Source organism: Lutra lutra, chromosome 10 (assembly GCF_902655055.1).
Source record: "Lutra lutra chromosome 10, mLutLut1.2, whole genome shotgun sequence".
Classification (NCBI taxonomy): Eukaryota; Metazoa; Chordata; class Mammalia; order Carnivora; family Mustelidae; genus Lutra; species Lutra lutra.
Window position 1 is genome coordinate 88524840 of NC_062287.1, and position 18675 is coordinate 88543514.

General features: G+C 46.3%; 1 protein-coding gene across 2 annotated transcripts; it reads right to left on the bottom strand.

Annotated features, from left to right (window-relative positions):
• Positions 1 to 239: 239 nt before the first annotated feature.
• On the bottom strand, positions 240 to 12810 carry COMMD9 (COMM domain containing 9). 2 transcript variants are annotated; one of them, XR_007121130.1, is made up of 7 exons: positions 12740 to 12810; positions 5500 to 5625; positions 3630 to 3769; positions 2542 to 2576; positions 2073 to 2176; positions 804 to 1049; positions 240 to 763 (listed from the first exon to the last, which is right to left on the bottom strand). XR_007121130.1 is itself a non-coding variant. In XM_047693123.1 (6 exons), exons 1-6 carry the CDS (start codon positions 12788 to 12790, stop codon positions 909 to 911), a joined length of 597 nt encoding a protein of 198 aa, XP_047549079.1. In that variant the 5' UTR covers positions 12791 to 12810; the 3' UTR covers positions 240 to 908. The 2 variants fall into 2 exon arrangements, 1 of the variants encoding a protein (XP_047549079.1); XM_047693123.1 differs by having other exon boundaries at positions 240 to 1049.
• Positions 12811 to 18675: the final 5865 nt, after the last annotated feature.

The window sequence follows — 18675 nt, forward strand, 5'->3', positions numbered from 1 at the left end:
TCGGCTGTGCGGCGTGTTTTCACCCCAGCGCCTCCAACAAGCCCGCGGACTGTTGGCCTCGCTTTCCTTGGCTCCACATGCCAGACGAGCACCTGGACGGGTGAGTGTCACAAGCCTGGTTTCAGGTCACACCATGCTCACCAGCTTAGCTGGCAATGAGATGTCATGACTGTCTTTACGAATGAGAGGCAACAACTCAGGTCAAGGACAGAAGCTTTGAAAAACGTGACTAGAGTCGGGAAGTTTTTAGAACTTTTTATTTCCGCTCACTGCCACTTCTTCACCCTGGCGTCATATCAAGGAAGGGCCCTCTGGCTCCACGAGAGAGGAAGTTAGCACCCTTTCCCGACTCCCGACGCTGGAAGGACAGCCCGCGCGCTTGAGGGGGGCTCGGGAAGGCTGTGGGCTTGGGCCGGGGTGGGCCCCACTGCAGCAGCCCCGCGCTACAGGCTGCGGCCGGCTTCGCTGACGGGGAAGTGTGAACTGCTGGCCTCACGCGCGTGAACCCCTCCGAGTTCCAGGGCTGGAGAAGAACCACTCGGACCTAACGCTGGAACTTCTGAGATGAGCTCCACAATGTGGGCCTGAGTCTTCCAGCCAGCCACGCGGAGGCAGCTGACGGAGCAGATGCCCCCTCACACTGCCACAGTGGCGAGGGAGTCTTCCAGACACGGATGCTTCTGCTCACCGGCTTCAGAAAGAAGGAGGATGAGGGAGGAGAACAGCGCGGGGACACGGCTGCTTCCTCCCGGCCCAGCTGTGCCTTCCGGATGGCAGCCCCCTCCCCGTCCCCATGGCCTGGCCTTCTGGATGGCAGCTGCTGCTCCAGGGGGCGGCCCGGGTGCTGGGAGGCGCACACCACCGGCCGGCAGCTGGGGCCTGGCCGTGCGGCTGACAGCTGCCTGGGGTCATTTGTTGGCCACGGCGGAGAGCTGGTCGCGGATGCGGCCCAGGCCGTCTAGCATAGTGTCTAGCGTTTCCTTACTCAGCTCCACAGTGACCGCCGAGATGGAGGGCTTGTCTCCACACAGACTAGGATCTTCTTGGATCTGAAAAGAGAACAGGGTCCGCACGTCAGAGCCGCCCTGGAGGTGAGCCCTGGACCTGGGAGCCCTCCCCCGTTCCAGTGAACCTCTGAACACAGGCTCTTTGCTCAGGCTACAGAGTCCCAGCCCTGGAGTCATCTAGCAAATGAGGACACGGAAGGAGATTCCCAGAGACTTGAGAGAGGAGTGCTCAGGGTGGGTATCGGAGAGGCCAAGGCCCACTCACCCCTCGGACCCCTGACTCTCGGCATTCGAGTGAGCAGACACTGCACGGGCCCATACGGGTACTTTACGCAGCGGGCTCTAGGAGTAGTGAGACTCCCGGCACGCAGAAAAACCACTATAGCTCCTACTTATATTTGTTTCCTTAAAAACAAAAGTCAACTCTACTAATGTTTAAAACCTTAGTTGTTAGAGGCACCCATGCCTTTTCATTTTCTTACAGGGGCTGAGCTTCTGGGGGTACGGTTAAGTCCATACAGCATCACTAAATAAACCCAAACCATAGATGTGTGGTTTAAAAAGAGTCCCGAAAAGATGTGTAGCGTGAAGCTAACCCCAGGGAGGCCGGAGCGTGCGAACAAGGGCATGAAGGACTGCAGCGTCCCGAGTCGCTAGCGGGAGCTCCGGCTCAGCCGTGTCACAAGCAGTGGCCTGAGGGACACCAGAATTATCAAGAAGGCAATCTGAAATCTGATGGCATGCCCCCATCATGACAGCTAAACTTTCCCATTAATGTAGAAGGTAAACTTTAGGGGGCAGCAAGCCATTTTTAGAACTTGTTTTGTATTTGTCTTATCCTTTTAAAATTTCCACTTTCGGTGTATGTTTTATTATGTCTATAATATGTTAGGACAGTAGTGACCATGTACTTGACAGACAGAGAACGCATCTGGGGGTGCTGAATTGTCTTCCCTGGGGTCAGAGGTCCCAGAGCTCCAGACACTGGCACTTCCACTAGTGCGCAGGGCTGCCAGGTCACCGCGGCCCCTTCCTTCCCTCTCGGGAGCGCGGCGGTGGACGCACCTTCATCTGCAGGAGGCAGGTGGGCACAGCCATGCGGCTAATGCTGTCGGAGGAGGTCTTGATGTCCACTCTCCAGTCCAGGTCAACCAGGCGCGGCAGAGAGACTGCGAAGGGGACAGGCCAGCTCAGAGCCCACCCGCTCACTTTACCAAGCCCTCACTCTGGCACAGGCAGCCCTGACGGCTGGTCATGCTCCTGAGCCAAAGGACAAGTCTCCGAGGGAGACGGAAGTCGGGGACCTTCCTCGCCACGGATCCATGCCACCTGCACTTGGCACGGAAGCATGGGGTGGGGGAAGGCCAGGCTCTTGCCTGCGCATACGAGCCTCCACATATCGGCACAAAATGAGAGAGGAGTTTGGGATGAGGTTAATGCATTCTGAGTTTCAGTGACAAACTCTGGCCGCTTGGCATGTTTTAAGCCGGGTCCGGGAAGGAAAGGTGAGGAGGGCAGGTTTCTTGGTACTCACTCTGATTTGCCTGGGCTTCTGTTCGCCAAGCAGAGCTGTTTAAGAGGAAAAGATGAGGAAAAAAGAACGGAAAAAGGATGAGAACTGATCATGAGAAAGGACCTGGACCTCTACCCCTTCTGGGATCTTTGAGCCTATCATCAGTCCCTGACAGGAAAGGACCACAGAAACGTCTGCTGCGTGGCAGAGGCAGTTTCTGGATTGTTCTGCATAGCTCAGTGATATTAAAGCCATAAGTGCTGTTAGTTTTTATAGCTTAGGGGCAAAAAGAAAGAAGAGACTTAATGCATTGCGTCCTTACTGTGCTACCGTTCTGAGACGAAGCCAGAAAAGTCGACCGGTTCTCTTTTATTGAGCATCTGCTCCACAAAGTATTGCATTTTACGCAAAACACACCCAAACAGACCTGTCTAATGCTATAGCAAAAAGCACTGTAGTGAGATGCTAAGCAGAGGCAGAATAAAATGTGGTCACGTATGAGGAACCTTCTAAATAAACAATAAAACCCATGGCAAGCGAGCATTATCTGTTATTACTGTCCGAGAATTCTGGCCAAGCCTGCTGCTGGCCAACAGCAATAGAAAATATTTGGATAATTCACAAAAGAAACAAAATGACCAAGTAAACATATGAAAAAGATATCTGACATCACTAGTATCAAAGATATACAAACTGAAGTGAGGCGCATTTACCATTTGTGAACTGGGGGAAAATGTAAAAACAATTCCCTCGGTGCCGGTGACGATGTGGGGAGGGGGGCGCCCTCGTGCCCTCCTGGCAGAATGCCAGCTGGTGCAAGCTTCCTGACTGACGGTCAGCGTGGGAATGTGCAGCAGGAGCCTCACTACCACCGTGAACCAGCACGGAGATAACCGAGCTCGTGAGCAACATTTCCACACTAAACTGAAGTGAAAACTGCCAAGAGCCTAAACACCCAACGCCAGGGAATTTCTTAACTAAGTTTTATATAATTTCCCCATGTAAAGAATATATTTATCCATTAAAAAGGATATTGAAGGTAAGTATTTACTGACCTAAAATATTGTTATATAAGCCTTACAAGGAACTCTCAAGAAATGAGCACTTACATGTGTTCTAAGATGATTTTCGTCAGCAGGTTTTTGAGGTTTTGGTGGAAATTTTCAGGAAAGAGAGCCAGGATCGCCTCGGCAGAGGACAGGTCACGGAACACCACCAGCCTGGTGAGGCCATGCAGAGCCTGGAGCAGCTGTGGGACAGGCCTGCGTGGTGAGGAGCCGGGCAGGGGACAGGGCTCCACCCCCGCCCTGCCCTGCCACACCCTGCCACAGTCGTCCCTACAGCCCCCCGGGGTCCTGAGACCTCAGTCCCAGATGCTGATGCCCACATGCCCCAGCCCACCTCTAAGTTCACCTGTCGCTTTAGAAGACAGGGATAGCTGCCCAACATAGGAACCTGTCAATGTGCCAGAAACTTCTGCTTGGGAGCAAAGGGTTAGTAAGTCCTCTTTCCTTGTGCACAGAATCTGACCTTCACTTCACTTTCTAGCCCGTTCCCTGGTAACATGAGAGAAGTGAAAAGTCAGCTGTGTTACTAGGCAACACTGCACTGGCCCCTGCGCCTGAATTGGGAAGTCTGCATGAACCCTGAACCCCTGGGGGCACAGGGCCATGGGCTCCCCTGAGCGGGGCTGCATCCGCCAGACCCCAAAGCTGTGCTCACTGACTTGCTACCAGGGGTACCGGCTCCAGCAACGTTTGGGCTTTGAATCAAGGCTATCCTTGGCCCTAGGTTGTCACCAAGGACGGTGAAGAAAACAAATGGATCCTGGTGGGCTGTGCTGACTCCCTTGGAGAGGAGGAGGGCCTGACTGGGCCCTGTGGGTTTGCTGGGTTCCTTCCAACTGCCTGTGGCAGCCGGCCCGTAACTACAACAATGCTCAGCCAATCGAAGACAGACAAGACAGAGGACCCTCTGGAGGGAACTGCTTGAGGGCTTTCTCTGCTGCCCTGGGAGGCTGCTCAGCGGCAGAGGCACAACCCAAGAGCGCAGGGGATGTTCCCCTCCACGGCTGCGGGCTGAGGTCAGCGCATCAATGCCCTGGCCTCCAGGGTGACAGTTCTGCAGTGTGGTCCCCAGGGTTGCTTCCAGGATCCCAAGTTTGAGCCCCTTGCAGGTCATCAACACATTCTTTACTGGCTTTGTCTCTCTTCCCTGTTCCTTTGTCCCACTCCCTCCTTTGTGCTTTCTAGACTCCTCTCCCCAGGTAATTACCTGCAACCAACTCTTAGCCTCAGGGTCTACTTTTGGGGAAGGCAAACTAAGTGTTCAACTCATTTCCATAATGTGGCTTCTGCCTTTTACTGTGCTACAGCTGACTTCAATGAACAGAACTCTGGTTTAAAATAGTAATAATAATAATGCAGGCCTGTTTGAATGAACTATTTTAGAAGCATATCTGCCCTAAAAAGAGAAGGCTGTGAGTACTGCATAAACTGAGCCTCCTCGCTCACTCTTCCTCTTGGCCACCAGCTGAGGTCAGGTGGGGTCCAGCAGCATGTCCCCCAAGTCATACTCAGGCCTCAGAGCTTCTGCCCAGGGCCCCCAAAGAAGTCTGTCTAAGCTATCTGGCTGACAATCTAGCAGTAGCGGCAGGTTAAAGGGAAAGAAAATTACAGAAAGGTTGGCTTTTGGCCACACCGTCTAGGGAACAAGTCTGGAAAAGGAAATGGCTAGGACCTCCAATTCTGGGTATAGTTCTCCCATCCTTGCCTCATTTATCATAAGGAAGTGAAGGTTCAAAGACAATAGCTTTTAAGCTCACTAGCATTAAAATGAAAATCCACTTTAAGTTTGTTATAATGTCAACAGACATTTCAGGGGAAATTTTTCCTTGGATGTGGCAATGATTGGGAAATTAAGAAAGAGACTAATAAGCTGAGAAGCCAGTGGTCAAAGGTCGTCTCTGACCATACTTACTTGCTCTGCTTCCTCCTGGGTCACAGACAAGCTGGAACATGTAATATCCAAGAGCTTCTTTGAGCCAAGGGCTGAACTGGAAAAGCTCTCTTGGCACAGCTGTCTGACAACATCTTTTGAGGAGGCCTGTGAATGAATTCACAGATGGGGAGAAAAGAAAACCACTCAGACTCTGAAAATACACGTTTCAGAACATAATAGTGTCTCGGTCATGGTATGATACCTTTGAAACTCAAGACTTAAAGGTGCAGAGGATGGCTCCATTTCCAGGGCAGTGAAGTAGATGTAGTTGTTCTTATTTTCCCTTCTTAGCAAACCGAAAGTGCTGGGCACTATGTGGGAAAGGAATGTAAGAGGACTCAAGAGGGAGCGTGGAGAAGACAGACCTGCTGTGGGCCTCCCTGCTCCAGACCAAGAAACAACATGGTGCTGAGTTTCCTGGATTTTCTTGTTGTTCATATATCCCAGGCTTCAGGCTAAGGAACAGGGCAACCCAGAATGCCAATGGGCACACAAACAAAACAAAGAACTCCCAACAAATGCCTGCTCTCTCCAGCCAAAGGACCAAGAAAGCTTAGCAAGACAGAAAACTGTTACGTGATAACTGCTCTACTGAGCCAAATACCACAGAAAAACCTGTAGCCCCACTCCCATCTATGTTTGCAGGCTGAGTGGGGAATGTAGACTTCCACCCTTCTGAGGCTGCAATGAGGTGTCCCAACACCCCCACCAGTGTGGTATCAGAGAAGGCTAAGTAGGGAGCTGGGACCAGAATCCCCACCAACAGGCAGCTAGTCCCACCACACCGTGTTATGAATGGTAACTATGTGGGGCCAGAACTTCCACTCCTGCCCAGTAGTAACAAGGAACCCCCACTTCTGGGTGTCAGTAGGAGCCAAGGGCTGAAACCCTCCAGAATCTCAGAATATAACACAAGAATGCCAGGTTTCAACAGAAAATCATTCACCATACCAAGAGCCAGAAAGATCTCAAACTGAATGAAAAAGGACAACCATAAGATGCCAACATCAAGATAACAGATGTTAAAATTATCTGGCAAAGATTTTAAAGTAGCCATGACAAAAATGCTTCAACACCTAAATACACACTTTTGAAACAAATAAACCAGAAAGTCCCAGCAAAGGAACAGAAAATACGAAGAAGAACAAAATGGAAATTTTAGAACTGAAAAAATACAATAACCCAAACAAAGGCTGGTAGGTGGGCTCAGCAGCAGAATGAAAGAGACAGGGAAAGAATCAAGTAAACCGGAAGACTGAGCCACGAGAAATCACCCGGTTTGCACACAGAAAACGACTGAAAATAATGAACAGAGCCTCGGGGATCTGTGGCACTATACCAAAAACTCTAACATTCGTGTCATTGGAGTCCTCGAAAGGGAGGATAAAAGAGGGCAAGGCTGAAGAAGTGCTTAAAGAAATAATGGCTGAAATAATACTCTCCAAGTATAGCTACAGACATAACTGTGTGCCTTCAAAAAACCTATGCAGGGGCGCCTGGTTGGCTCAATGGGTTAAGGCCTCTGCCTTCGACTCAGGTCATGATCCCAGGGTCCTGGGATCGAGCCCCACATCGGGCTCTCTGGGCAGCGGGGAGCCTGCTTCCCCTTCTCTCTCTCTCTGCCTGCCTCTCTGCCTACTTGTGATCTCTGTCTGTCAAATAAATAAATAAAAAATCTTAAAAAAAAAAAAACTAAGCATATTCTCAAACCCAAAGAAATCCATACCAAGACACACCATAATTAACCTCCCAGAAACTAAAGGCAAAGAAAAAATCTTGAAAGCAGTGAGAAAGAAACCATATCTTATCTATAAGGGATCATTAGAACTCATTAGAACTCATCAAATCAGAACTCACGGAAGCAAGAAGGAAGTGGCACAATATTTCTCAGGTGTTGGAAGAAAAGAACTGTCAACCCAGAATCCTACACCCAGCAAAAAAGATCCTTCAGAAAGTGAAGAGGAAATCAAGACATTCTCAGATGAAAAAAAACACTATGAAAATTTGTCACAAGACAAAAGACATTCTCTTAACAGAAAGGAATTAATAAAAGGAACCCTGGAATATCAGGAAGACAGACAGAACACAACAAACAAAAATATGGTTAATACAATAGACTTTCTTTCTCTTGAATTTCTAAAGTCTGTTTAAAGGATGAAGTAAAAATTATACCACTGTCCAATGCGGCTCTAAATGTATGTAGAGGAAATATTTAAGATAATTATATTACAAATGAGTAAGGGATAGAAAGGGAAGTAAGGTCTCTATACTTCAGATCGAACTGGTAAAATGATGACACTGATAGAATGTGATGTTATATATATAAATGTAGTAACCAGAGCAACTACTAAAAATGTTATAAAAAGAAATGCATTTTAAAATGCTACAGGTAAGTCAAAAGGGAATTCCAAAAATATGTTTAAATAACCCACAGGAAGGCAAGAAAAAGTAAAAAGAAACAAAAAACATAAAAGCAGATAAAAAAACAAAAAAATCACATGGCAGACTTAAGCTCTAATATTCAATAATTATATTAGCTGTTAAGTGGGAAATTAAATACAAGCTGCAAATATGACTCAATTAAATGATGTCTATTAAAAACGCTCTTCAAATATAATGATAGAGACAGATTAAAAGTAAAAGGATGGAAAAAGATATATCATGCAAATATTAATTAAATAAAATCAAGAGTGGCTACAATAATAGCAGACAAAATACACTCCACAGCGAAGAAAATTACCAGAGGCAGAAAGGGACATTATATAATGATAAAAGGTTCTGTATCTAAGAAGACATCCTAAATATGTATGCACCCAGCAAGAGAGCTAGAAAACATGAGAAGTAAAGAGACAGAACTGAAAGGAGAGACAGACAAGTCCACAAATACAGTTAGAGACTTCAACACCCATCTTTCAACAATTGATAGAATCAACTAAACAGATATTCAACAAGAACACAGAAGATTTCAACAACACCACTGATCAATTTACTCAATGCTTATGGAGCACAACCCAGTAGCAACAGAATATACATTCTTTTCAAGTGTCCACTGAACACATACCAAGACAGAACATATTCTGAGCTGTAAAACAAACCTGAACAAATTCGAAAGAACTGAAATCATACTGAATGTATTCTTGGCGACTACAATGGAATCAAACTAGAAATCACTAACAGAAAGATGACAAGAAAATATCCAAACATTGGAAAACTTAAACACGCTTCTAAATAATCCACAGATTAAAGAGGAGCCTCAAGGGAAATTTAAAAAATTATACTATAAAAATTATACTAAATGCATAAAAATGGAAAAAAAAACACAAAATTTTGGGGACACAGGCATGACAGTGTTGACAGGGAAATGTACAGCATTTAACACATATATTAGAAAAAAGTTCTCAAATCAATAATTTAAGTTCCCACCTCAAGAACACAGAAAAAGAAAAGCATAATAAACCCAGAGGGAGAAGGAAGGAAACAACAAAGAGTAGAAAGCAATGAAACTGAAAATAGAAAAAAAGAAAAAGAGAGAAATCAATGAAACAAAGAACTAGTTCTCTGAAAATATCAATGAAATGGACAAAGTTTTAGCAAGACCAGCGAAGTTAAAAAGAGAGAAAACACAAATTACCAATATCAGGAATGAAACCGGTCATATCACTAAAGACCCTAAAGACTTCAAAAGGAAAATAAGAATAACCACAAACAACTCTATACACACAATTTGGGAGCATGGACAAAATGGATAAATTCTTCAACAAACACAAACTACCACAGTTCCCCAAATATGAAACTGATAATTTGAATAGCCCAATAATGATTATGGAAGTTGAATTCATAATTTAAAACTCCCCAAGAAGAAATCTCCAGGCCCAGATGGTTTTGCTGGAGAATTCTAATGTTTAAGGAAAGAATTAACCAATTCTACACAATCTTTCTTTAGGAAACAAAAAAGAATGGAACACTTTCCGATTCATTTCATAAAGCTAATACTACCCTGACATGTCAATTCTCCCCTAATTGATATATAGGTTTAACACAACTCCTATAAAAATCTCAGCAGGTTTTTTTTTTTAAGATTTTATTTATTTGAGAGAGAGATGGTGAGAGAGAGCATGAGCGAGGAGAAGGTCAGAGAGAAGCAGACTCCCCGTGGAGCTGGGAGCCCGATGCGGGACTTGATCCTGGGACTCCAGGATCACCACCCAAGCCCAAGGCAGTCGTCCAACCAACTGAGCCACCCAGGAGTCCCTCAGCAGGTTTTTTTTAAACATAGACAAAATCATTCCAAAGCTTATATAAGAAGCCAAAGAAACTAGAATAGCTAAAACAATTTGGATAAAGAATGAAGTAGGAAAAATCAGCCAATCTGATTTTAAGACTTATTACATAGCTATAGTAATTAAGACTGTGAGGTATTATCATAGAAAAAAACAAAAATCAATGGAAAAAAAAAACAGAGAATCCTGAAATTTGCCCAACTGATTCTTGACAAATTTGCAAAGTTGCAAAGACAATTCAATGGAGGAAATTCAGCATTTTCAACAAATGGTTCTGGAACAACTGGACATTCACAGGCGAAAAAAAAAAAAATCTCAAACTGTCTCACACACATTATAAAAAATTAACTCCAAACTGATCATGTACTTGAATGTAAAATGTAACGTAAAAATAAAACTTTGAGAAAAAAAGAGAAAATTTGGAGATCTATGGTTTGGCAAAGAGTTCTTATACATCACACCAAAAGTACAATTCATAGAAGGAAAAACTGTTGGTAAATTGTACTTCATCAAAATTAAAACTTTTGCTCTGTAAAGGCTCCTATTATGGGTTGAATGGTGTCCACCTAAAATTCATACATTAAAGGCCCAATTCCCAATACCTCAAAAATGTGACCTCATTTAGAAAGAGAATTGTTGCAGATGTGATTAGTTATGATGAAGTCATATGGTGGACCTTAATCCAATAGGACAGTTTGCTTATTAAAAAGGGAAAAGTAGGGGCGCCTGGGTGGCTCAGTGGGTTAAAGCCTCTGCCTTCGGCCCAGGTCATGATCCCAGGGTCCTGGGATTGAGCCCCGCGTTGGGCTCTCTGCTTGGCCGGGAGCCTGCTTCCCTTCCCCTCTCTCTCTGCCTGCCTCTCTGCCTACTTGTGATCTCTGTCCGTCAAATAAATAAATAAAACCTTAAAAAAAAAAAAAAGGGAAAAGTAGAGGGGTGCCTGAATGGCCCAGTCAGCTGGGCGTTGGACTCTTGATTTCAGCCAGGCGGTGATCTCCGGTCATGGGATTGAGCCCCATGCCAGACTCTGGGCTCATGGAACCTGCTTGTGATTCTCTGTCTCCCTCTGCCTGTCCTCTTCTCACCAGCCTCCTCCCCCAAAGGGTTAGGAGAGGGTGAGGGCAGGCGGGAAGTGGATATGGCTATAGAAGAGCGACAGGAAGGATCCTGTAGTGATGGCCACGATCTGTATCTTGAGTGTATCAAAGTCAATATCCTGGTTGGGATATCATACTATATAGTTTTGCAAGATGTTTCTATAGGGGGTAAATGGGACCTTTCTGTATTCCTTTTTACAACTGTATGTAAATCTATAATTACGGCAAAATAAAAAACTTAAGTAATTTTTTTTCAAGATTTTATTTTTTTGAGAGAGAGAGAGAGAGCGAGCGCCAGCAAGAGTGGGGGGTAGGGACAGAAGCGAACTCGCCACTGAGCAGGGAGCCTGATGTGCGGCTCGATCCAGGACCCCAAGATCATGACCTGAGCTGAAGGCAGACGCATAACCAACTGGGCCACCCAAGCACCCCTAAGTAATTTTTTTAAAAAAGAAAATACATAGGAGAATAGGAATAAGAATGGATTAACTATTGCTACATATTGGCAAGCAAAAAAAGCCAGGAATAAAAAAGTATATGCTGTATTATACCATTTATGTGGAAGTTCAAACGTGGGCAATATTAAGTTGATTTTAAAAGCAAGGATAGTGGTTACTACTGGGGAGGTGAGGGAAGTAACGAAGGAACAACAGAGAGACTCCAGCAGTACTGGTAATATTTAGGTTTTGACCATAGTGATGGTTACGTGGGTGTGTAATAAATCACTGAGTTGTGCATTTACAATTTGTGTATTTTTCTGTGTTACACATCAATAATACTTTATTTTAAAGTTTATTAACAACAACAACAAAAAGTCCATACAATGAATAGGCATTAGGTGGGGAGTAAGCAGAACAGCCACGACGAGGGTGTAAAGGACCAGGGCTGTGAGCTGAGAGCCCTGGGTTTCCAATCTCAACTTTGTTACTTCATTCATTAATTCATATAACAATTATGTATTGACAACATGCTGTGTGCCAGAAGCTGAGGATACACTGGCTGGGGATACGTTTGTGAACATCATAGAGTAGTTGCTTTTAGGGATGGAGAATACAAGTGAGCACTGCAGAGATTTTTAAAACAAAGGAGAGACCGTTGCATGAACCAATCAATGATGATGCTGTGCCATGAATTGCTTAGTGCTATGAACTCAACCCTTTTCATCTGGAGTTAAAACCAAAAAAGAGTTCCAACTGGATCTTACATTCTGCAAGAAAGGCAGAAAACAGGTAAATAGTCGCATAATGTCTACAAAGGAAGATAAAGCCTCCCCTTCTTCCATAAGGAAAATCAGAAATTAAGCAAGTAATTCCAACCCATCATTTCATTTGGCTTTAAGAAGCCTCACAATCTTCTAAATGATTATCAGCAGAGTTTTGAGGCCCTTACACAGGTCAAAGCAAGTACAGAAAACCAGGGACTCGGGAGAACAGAACGCCCACTTCACCAAGGAGGGCCGTGAGGACGCAGAGAGAGAGATTTCTTACCCACCGAGCGAAGAGGGGCTGCGGGAGGAAATGGGGGAACTGGCAACGTGGGTCTAGCACTTACCACCTCAACACAACAGTCCTAAACACCAGCTCCAGAGACTTCTAGTAGGGGGCCTTTGTACAGCACCTTCATGTCCGTTATCTTATTTGTTCCCCCGCCATCCTGTTAGGACAGTATTAATTTCGAACCCGCTTTCTAAAAGCTCGGAAAGGCGCAACAACGGAGTCACCCAGAAAGGTAGTGGTTAGACTCATGGCTCTGATTCAGGGTCCATTTGGTCCCAATTCCCATTCCGTCCCAAAGCCTAGGGACAAAGGCCCGTCTCACGCTGTCCCCACCCCTCCAATTTACCTTCAGCAGGCTCTGGAGCGCGGCGAAATTCTCCGCTGTCAACGCGGCCATCTTCCCCAAGTCACCTGACGGCGACACGAGGCGAAGATCGTCACGTGGCTCCGAGGCCGTCGCAGGGCATGCTGGGGGCTGTAGTCCTTCGGGATGGCGACGACTGCCCCGGTTTGGAGCTGCGAGATGGGGAGGGGCCCATAGGACGCGATCGCCGGATGATGGCTCACTCTGGGGACTATAGGACAGTGGAATTTGGAGGACGCAGGTGTGGGGTGATTTACCCTGGTGGAAATTGGCTTGGCTTGTCTACATACCAAGACAGGAAAAACTGATTTTCCTTGACCTGTATAGGTGGGCTGGTTGATTTGGGTGATACAGGTGATAGTCACACCCTTATAGACCCCCCTCCCGCACTGTACCAGGATTGTTCTGTGCTGCCAATATCAGGTGCAGAGTGATGGTATGTTACTTCTAAAATTATTTATAAAAGACTGCAGGGGCCCCTGGGTGACTCAGTGGGTTGAGCCTCTGCCTTCGGCTCAGGTCATGATCTCGGGGTCCTGGGATCGAACCCTGCATTGGGCTCTCTGCTCAGCGGGGAGCCTGCTTCCCCACCTGCTCCCCCTGCCTGCCTCTCTGCCTGCTTGTGATTTCTGTCTGTCAAATAAATAAATAAAATCTTAAAAAAAAAAAAAAAGACTGCAGTTTTGGGGTATTCTCTTTTGTCTCCTCCTTTTTCTTGAATCCTTGGTCTGGGGAAGGTAAGCTATCATGTTGTGAGCAGCCATCCGGAGAGGTCCATGTGGCAAAGAACTGAAGCCTCTGGTGCACAGCCAGTGAGAAACTAAAGCCTGCCAACTACCTCCTTACTGAGTTTAGAAGCAGATTCCATAGACTTGGCTGAGCTTTGAGATGACAGTGGCCTTGGCCAACACTGACTACAACCTCATGAGACTTTCAGAACCAGAGCCACCCAGCTAAACTGCTCCTGGATTTCTGATCTTCAAGAACTGTATGATTTTAAGTGTTTGTTGTTTTAAACCACTAAGCTTGATAATTCATTACACAGCAATGATAACTAATACATGGGGGCGATACAGCATAAAGGACTTAGAATTCCACCTAAGCTTGAATCCCAACTCTACATGTTATTAACTGTATCTTGAGCAAGTTCTCAAACTTCTCTGAGCCTTGGTTTCCACATCTGTAAATTGAGGTCGATCACACCTACTGCAGAGAGCAGAGCTGAGTGATAGGTGCTGCCCCCGGGGAGGATATCCATCTCTTCTGGCCCTGTGGGCAGGTGTGTTACCAGGGGTTCCTCTGGGCTCCAGTGGGTGATGGGTCAGGTGTGCAACCCTGCACTATGTCATCCCATTTTGGTGGGGCTTTCCAAACTGCCACCACCATGATGCATTTAAAGGTTTGTCTGTGGCCCAGGGAGCTTACAGCATTTCTAAACCATGAATGTTTTCACAGACAGGAACAGAATAGAGTGGCAGAATTTATTTCCATAATTTGGTCCCACTGCCTGGTTTTCATTAGGCCTCATCTGATTTCTTTCCAATTCTGGGTCTATTAATTTGTGCTTACTTTCATTTATAAATGAAATAAACCTGCCATGTGTCAGGCTCCTTTCTAAGTTTCTCACACTTACTGATTTACTTACTTCCTATAACAATCCTATGTCACACACACACACACACACACACACACACACACACACACACACAGTACTATTATTTTCCCCATTTTACATACGAGGAAATTGAGATACAGAGAAGTTAAATAACTTGTCCAAGGTCACACAGCTAAGTAGTGGCAGAGCCCAGATTCGGACTTGAGCAGTTTGGGCTCCAGAAAGAATCTGTATTGTTAATTGCCAAGCTACATATATCTCATTGTCTTCCCATAGCTGAAAACTCATACTTCTTCTGTCTGGATGTCTGACTCCCTTCCTAAGGCAGCAGAACAATCTGAAGGTCTTCCTGGATAATCAGCCCAGTGGTGTGATGAGAGACAAGATAATGAATGGAGAGGGTGTCTTGGAAAAAGACTCAGGTTCAATTCCTGGCTCCTGTGTTCTTCTGGCAAGTTCCTTCATCTCTCTGAACCTCAGTCTCCTCATCTGTAAAATGGAAACAACAATTAAAATACCTTTTGACCATTATGGGGAGTTCAAGGGTGATTTATACCCCAGAGAGAGAGAAGGGTTATTTATTTGGTGATTCCATTTGAGTCTGGAAAGGGCAGAGCATTCCTGTGCTTTGAGAAAGGGTTGCCAGTAGCATGATCAACCATCTCAGTCCAAGAAGGGGGGATTTCCAGGGACACAACTCTTGCAGTGATAACACTGGGACAGTCCTGGGCAAACCAGGTCTAGCTAGTCCCCCTCATGTGAGCCACTTGTCCTGTCTTCTCCAGGGGGACTGATGTAAAGGGAGCAGCAAGGAGAGAGAATTTTTAAATAGAAGGTTATTAGGGGCAGCAATCTTAGTTCAAGAGCTCTTGTTGTTGTTGTTGTTACCAACAATTTTATTGAGAGGTAATTCACATTTACAATGTACCCATTTAAAGTGTATAATTCAGTGGATTTTGGTACATCCACAGAGTTGTGTAATCATCACCACAATTCAAGAACATATTCACCACCAAAAAGAAAAATCATGCCCTTTAGCTATCGTCCCCCCTTCTCTTTCCATCATACCCTAGTCCCAGGCCCCCACTAATCTCCTTTCTCTCCTCTTGATTTACCTGTTCCCAACATGGCAGACAAGATGCGCTTGTTTTCATCAATTTCTTCCACTTAGCCTGATGTTTTCAAGGGTCATCCATGCTGCATATCATGTATCGGGACGTCATTCCTTTTGATGGCTGAGTAATTTCCATTGTATGGCTAGATCACATTTGGTTTATCCATTCATCAGATGATGGATATTTGGGTCATTTCTGCCTTTTGGCTCTCATGAGTAATGCTGCCGTGAACACTCTTGAACAAGCTTTTGTGTCAATTGATATTTTCATTTCTCTTGGTGTATATACCCAGGAGCCACAGGGTAACTCTGTGTTTAACTTTCTGAGGATCTGCCAGTCTGTTTCCCAGAGTGGTTGCGCCATTTACCTTCCCATCAGCAATGTCTGAGGGTTCCCATTGCCCCACATCCTCGCCAACACTTGTTATTATCTGTCTGTCTGATTATAGCCGTCCTGGTGGGTGTGACGCGGTGTCTTGTTGCTGGTGAGCTTGCTTCAGGGTTGAAATTTGCATAGCCAGCCCATGTTGTCATCAAGGCTACTGACGTTCGTTTGAGGTGACTGCTGGAGATTATGGAGGCGTAAGACCTCAGTTTGCCCTTGGGTCCTGCCACCAAGTCTGGGCTGCCTTGTTTATCAGAGGAACACCTACAGGAGCTGGATGAGGCCGAGGGGCCTGCAGTCCTTTAGGGAGAGCCCCCTCATTTCCCCGTTTTTCCTTCTCCTCATGCCCATTTCACGGACAGAGATGCGAGTGTGCACAGAGAAAGGGGCTGCTTCACCTTCACCACCTGCTCTAAGTCAAAGACCGGTTTTGAAGTGAACCAATCGGCTCCCTGGGAGACTGCAGGCAAACTGGGGACAGAAGACCTGAAAATGACAGGTACGCCCTGGCTTGCAAACGCTGTCTCTGTCCAGATCAGGCATGATTCAGGGCTCACTTTGCACGAACAATGTCTTCATTAATGCAGTATTTTAAAATTGGGAAATGTGACCTAAAAATCTAGATTCCTGGCTTTTCTCTAGAAACTGATGGGCCTAGCCATGCTGTTCCCACACGTGCACATTGCAGCAGTTGGCTGGAGCTGAGTCCTGGCTGCCACCCTGGAGACAGGCACAGGCTCTCCAAATCCCCACTGTCCCTACTGCTCTGTGTTACGTCACAGTTGGCCCTCCCCACACGTCACCTTCCTTATCCCTGCTGGGGGGTTATTCTTTAGGGCCTAACTTTCAGCAGGGACCTATGGGGGTAAAGTGAGGCCATAGTCGATGGACAGGCCAAGTTTGTATTTAAGATCCTGGGTTTCTAGTTATCTGCCTTGCGTCTCACCATGAGCCTAAGCGAGTTTCAGGTGGACATCTAATTTCCCATTCATGCTTCTCCAGTGACATGTATGGCCCAAGCATGGTCCTAAGAGCTTTGCATGTTTAAACTCATTCAGTTCTCACAGTCACCCATGAATATTCCCAGTTTACAAGTGGGAAAGCGAAGGGTCAGAAAATGAACTCATGGGCGCCTGGGTGGCTCAGTGGTTAAAGCCTCTGCCTTCGGCTCAGGTCATGATCCCAGGGTCCTGGGATCGAGCCTCACATCGGGCTCTCTGCTCAGCAGGGAGCCTGCCTCCTCCTCCTCTCTCTCTCTGCCTGCCTCTCTGCCTACTTGTGATCTGTCAAATAAATAAAAATCTTAAAAAAAAAAAAAGAAAATGAACTCATAATCCACGAATAATTAGTGGCAGACCAAGGATTTGAAGGCAGGAGCAAATGAGGTCATTTTGCGAGCTAGCTCATAATAGAGTGCCTGGTCCATGGCGGGGGGCAGGGGGGTGGTTCAGTGGAGGCTGCCGCATAATGATTCACCTGGGTTCGCAGCCCCTGCTAACATGCTGCACAGCCAGGCACTCGTCCTGGTCAGGTGCCCCTCACTAAAGCCAGGGGTTGGAGTAGATGACATATGTGTTTGGAGAGATGATGTCTGCCATTCTTTCTAGCTCTAACTTGTGGTGAGTCTCTGCAAGGTAGCAAAGAGGGGAGGGAGAGGAGAGGGGGCATTTGTCTGGATGCCTGGAAGACTAGTGGATACCCATCTAGTCCCTCCTAAGGGGGTGTCTCCTGTCCCCCCAATTCAGAACCCCATGAGCTGGGAGTCCAGATTTCCTCCCCCAGAGCTGGCTAGCCTGGAGGTTGTGATTAGTGGAGTTCAGGGTGCATCGGGCTGGGAGGGCACTGTGGCCTCGTTTCTCACCCTCCCGTCCCCAGGAGTAACACAGAAGTGGCTGGTAAGCCACAGCATTGTCCTCACACACAGGGCCTCTTTGTTTCCCTGATACACAGAGAGGAGGCTGTAACAATGGCCTTGAATGGCACTTTGCTCTCCTTTCTCCAATGTTATACTTGTGTTTTTCAGTTCTGGAATCAGCTAGACAATTATTTCCTGCGGGAGGTATCAGCTTTACATCTTTCCTGTCTGCTTCTCTGGCAGTCCTCAGGCCCTGGGTCGGTGGGAACTGATGGAGAGCTAGGCCTAAAGACAGCACAGCCCATCAGAATGTCACCTTCTCGGGAGGCTGGAATGCAGTGGCACCTCACCTCTCCCCTGCAAGATGGCACCTGTCCTGGAGGAAGGAACCAGACCAGGTAACATGGGAGACAGGCTGAGAGCTGCTGGTGGGGAGCAGGGCCTGGAGGCGGTGGCTCAGGGTCCAGCCCGAGGAGGATGGGTCTCTGTTTTCTAGATACCTTGCTTGCTGGAGAGCGACTGTCCACTGGCAAACAAATGAATAAGCAAAAGCAACTGAGGTCAAGTTCAGCAGCCTCCCGATTAGGGACACACTCTGCCTGTCAGACCCTTAGTCAGTGCCTCTGATGTCTGGGTAACAAGAAACTTCAGGGTCTGCGTGGTTTTATGGAAATGACTATTCCCTTAATCATTGCTGTCATTATTAAGCTCTTCTTGAACTTCCTGTATTTGTGTGCAGATCACTATATGTATCTTACGGTATTGATAGCAATAACAGAAAAAACACTTAAACAATGTGCTTTCCATTCTCGCTTGGCAGAGAATGGAAAACAGGCAGTCTGGTCCTAGAGTCTGTGCTTTTCATCACATGCTTCTTACATAATGTTTTATACAATAAATCAAGGTCACTCCAAGGTTGCACCTTGAGAGGCAGTGATGTATAATGATA

Coding starts and splice junctions, on each gene's coding strand:
- COMMD9 (XM_047693123.1), bottom strand. CDS start 12,790: ATGGCCGCGTTGACAGCGGAGAATTTCGCCGCGCTCCAGAGCCTGCTG. Junction 5,626..12,739: donor CGCTCCAGAGCCTGCTGAAG/GTAAATTGGAGG, acceptor ATTCATTCACAG/GCCTCCTCAAAAGATGTTGT. Junction 3,770..5,499: donor CCCAGGAGGAAGCAGAGCAA/GTAAGTATGGTC, acceptor CCTGTCCCACAG/CTGCTCCAGGCTCTGCATGG.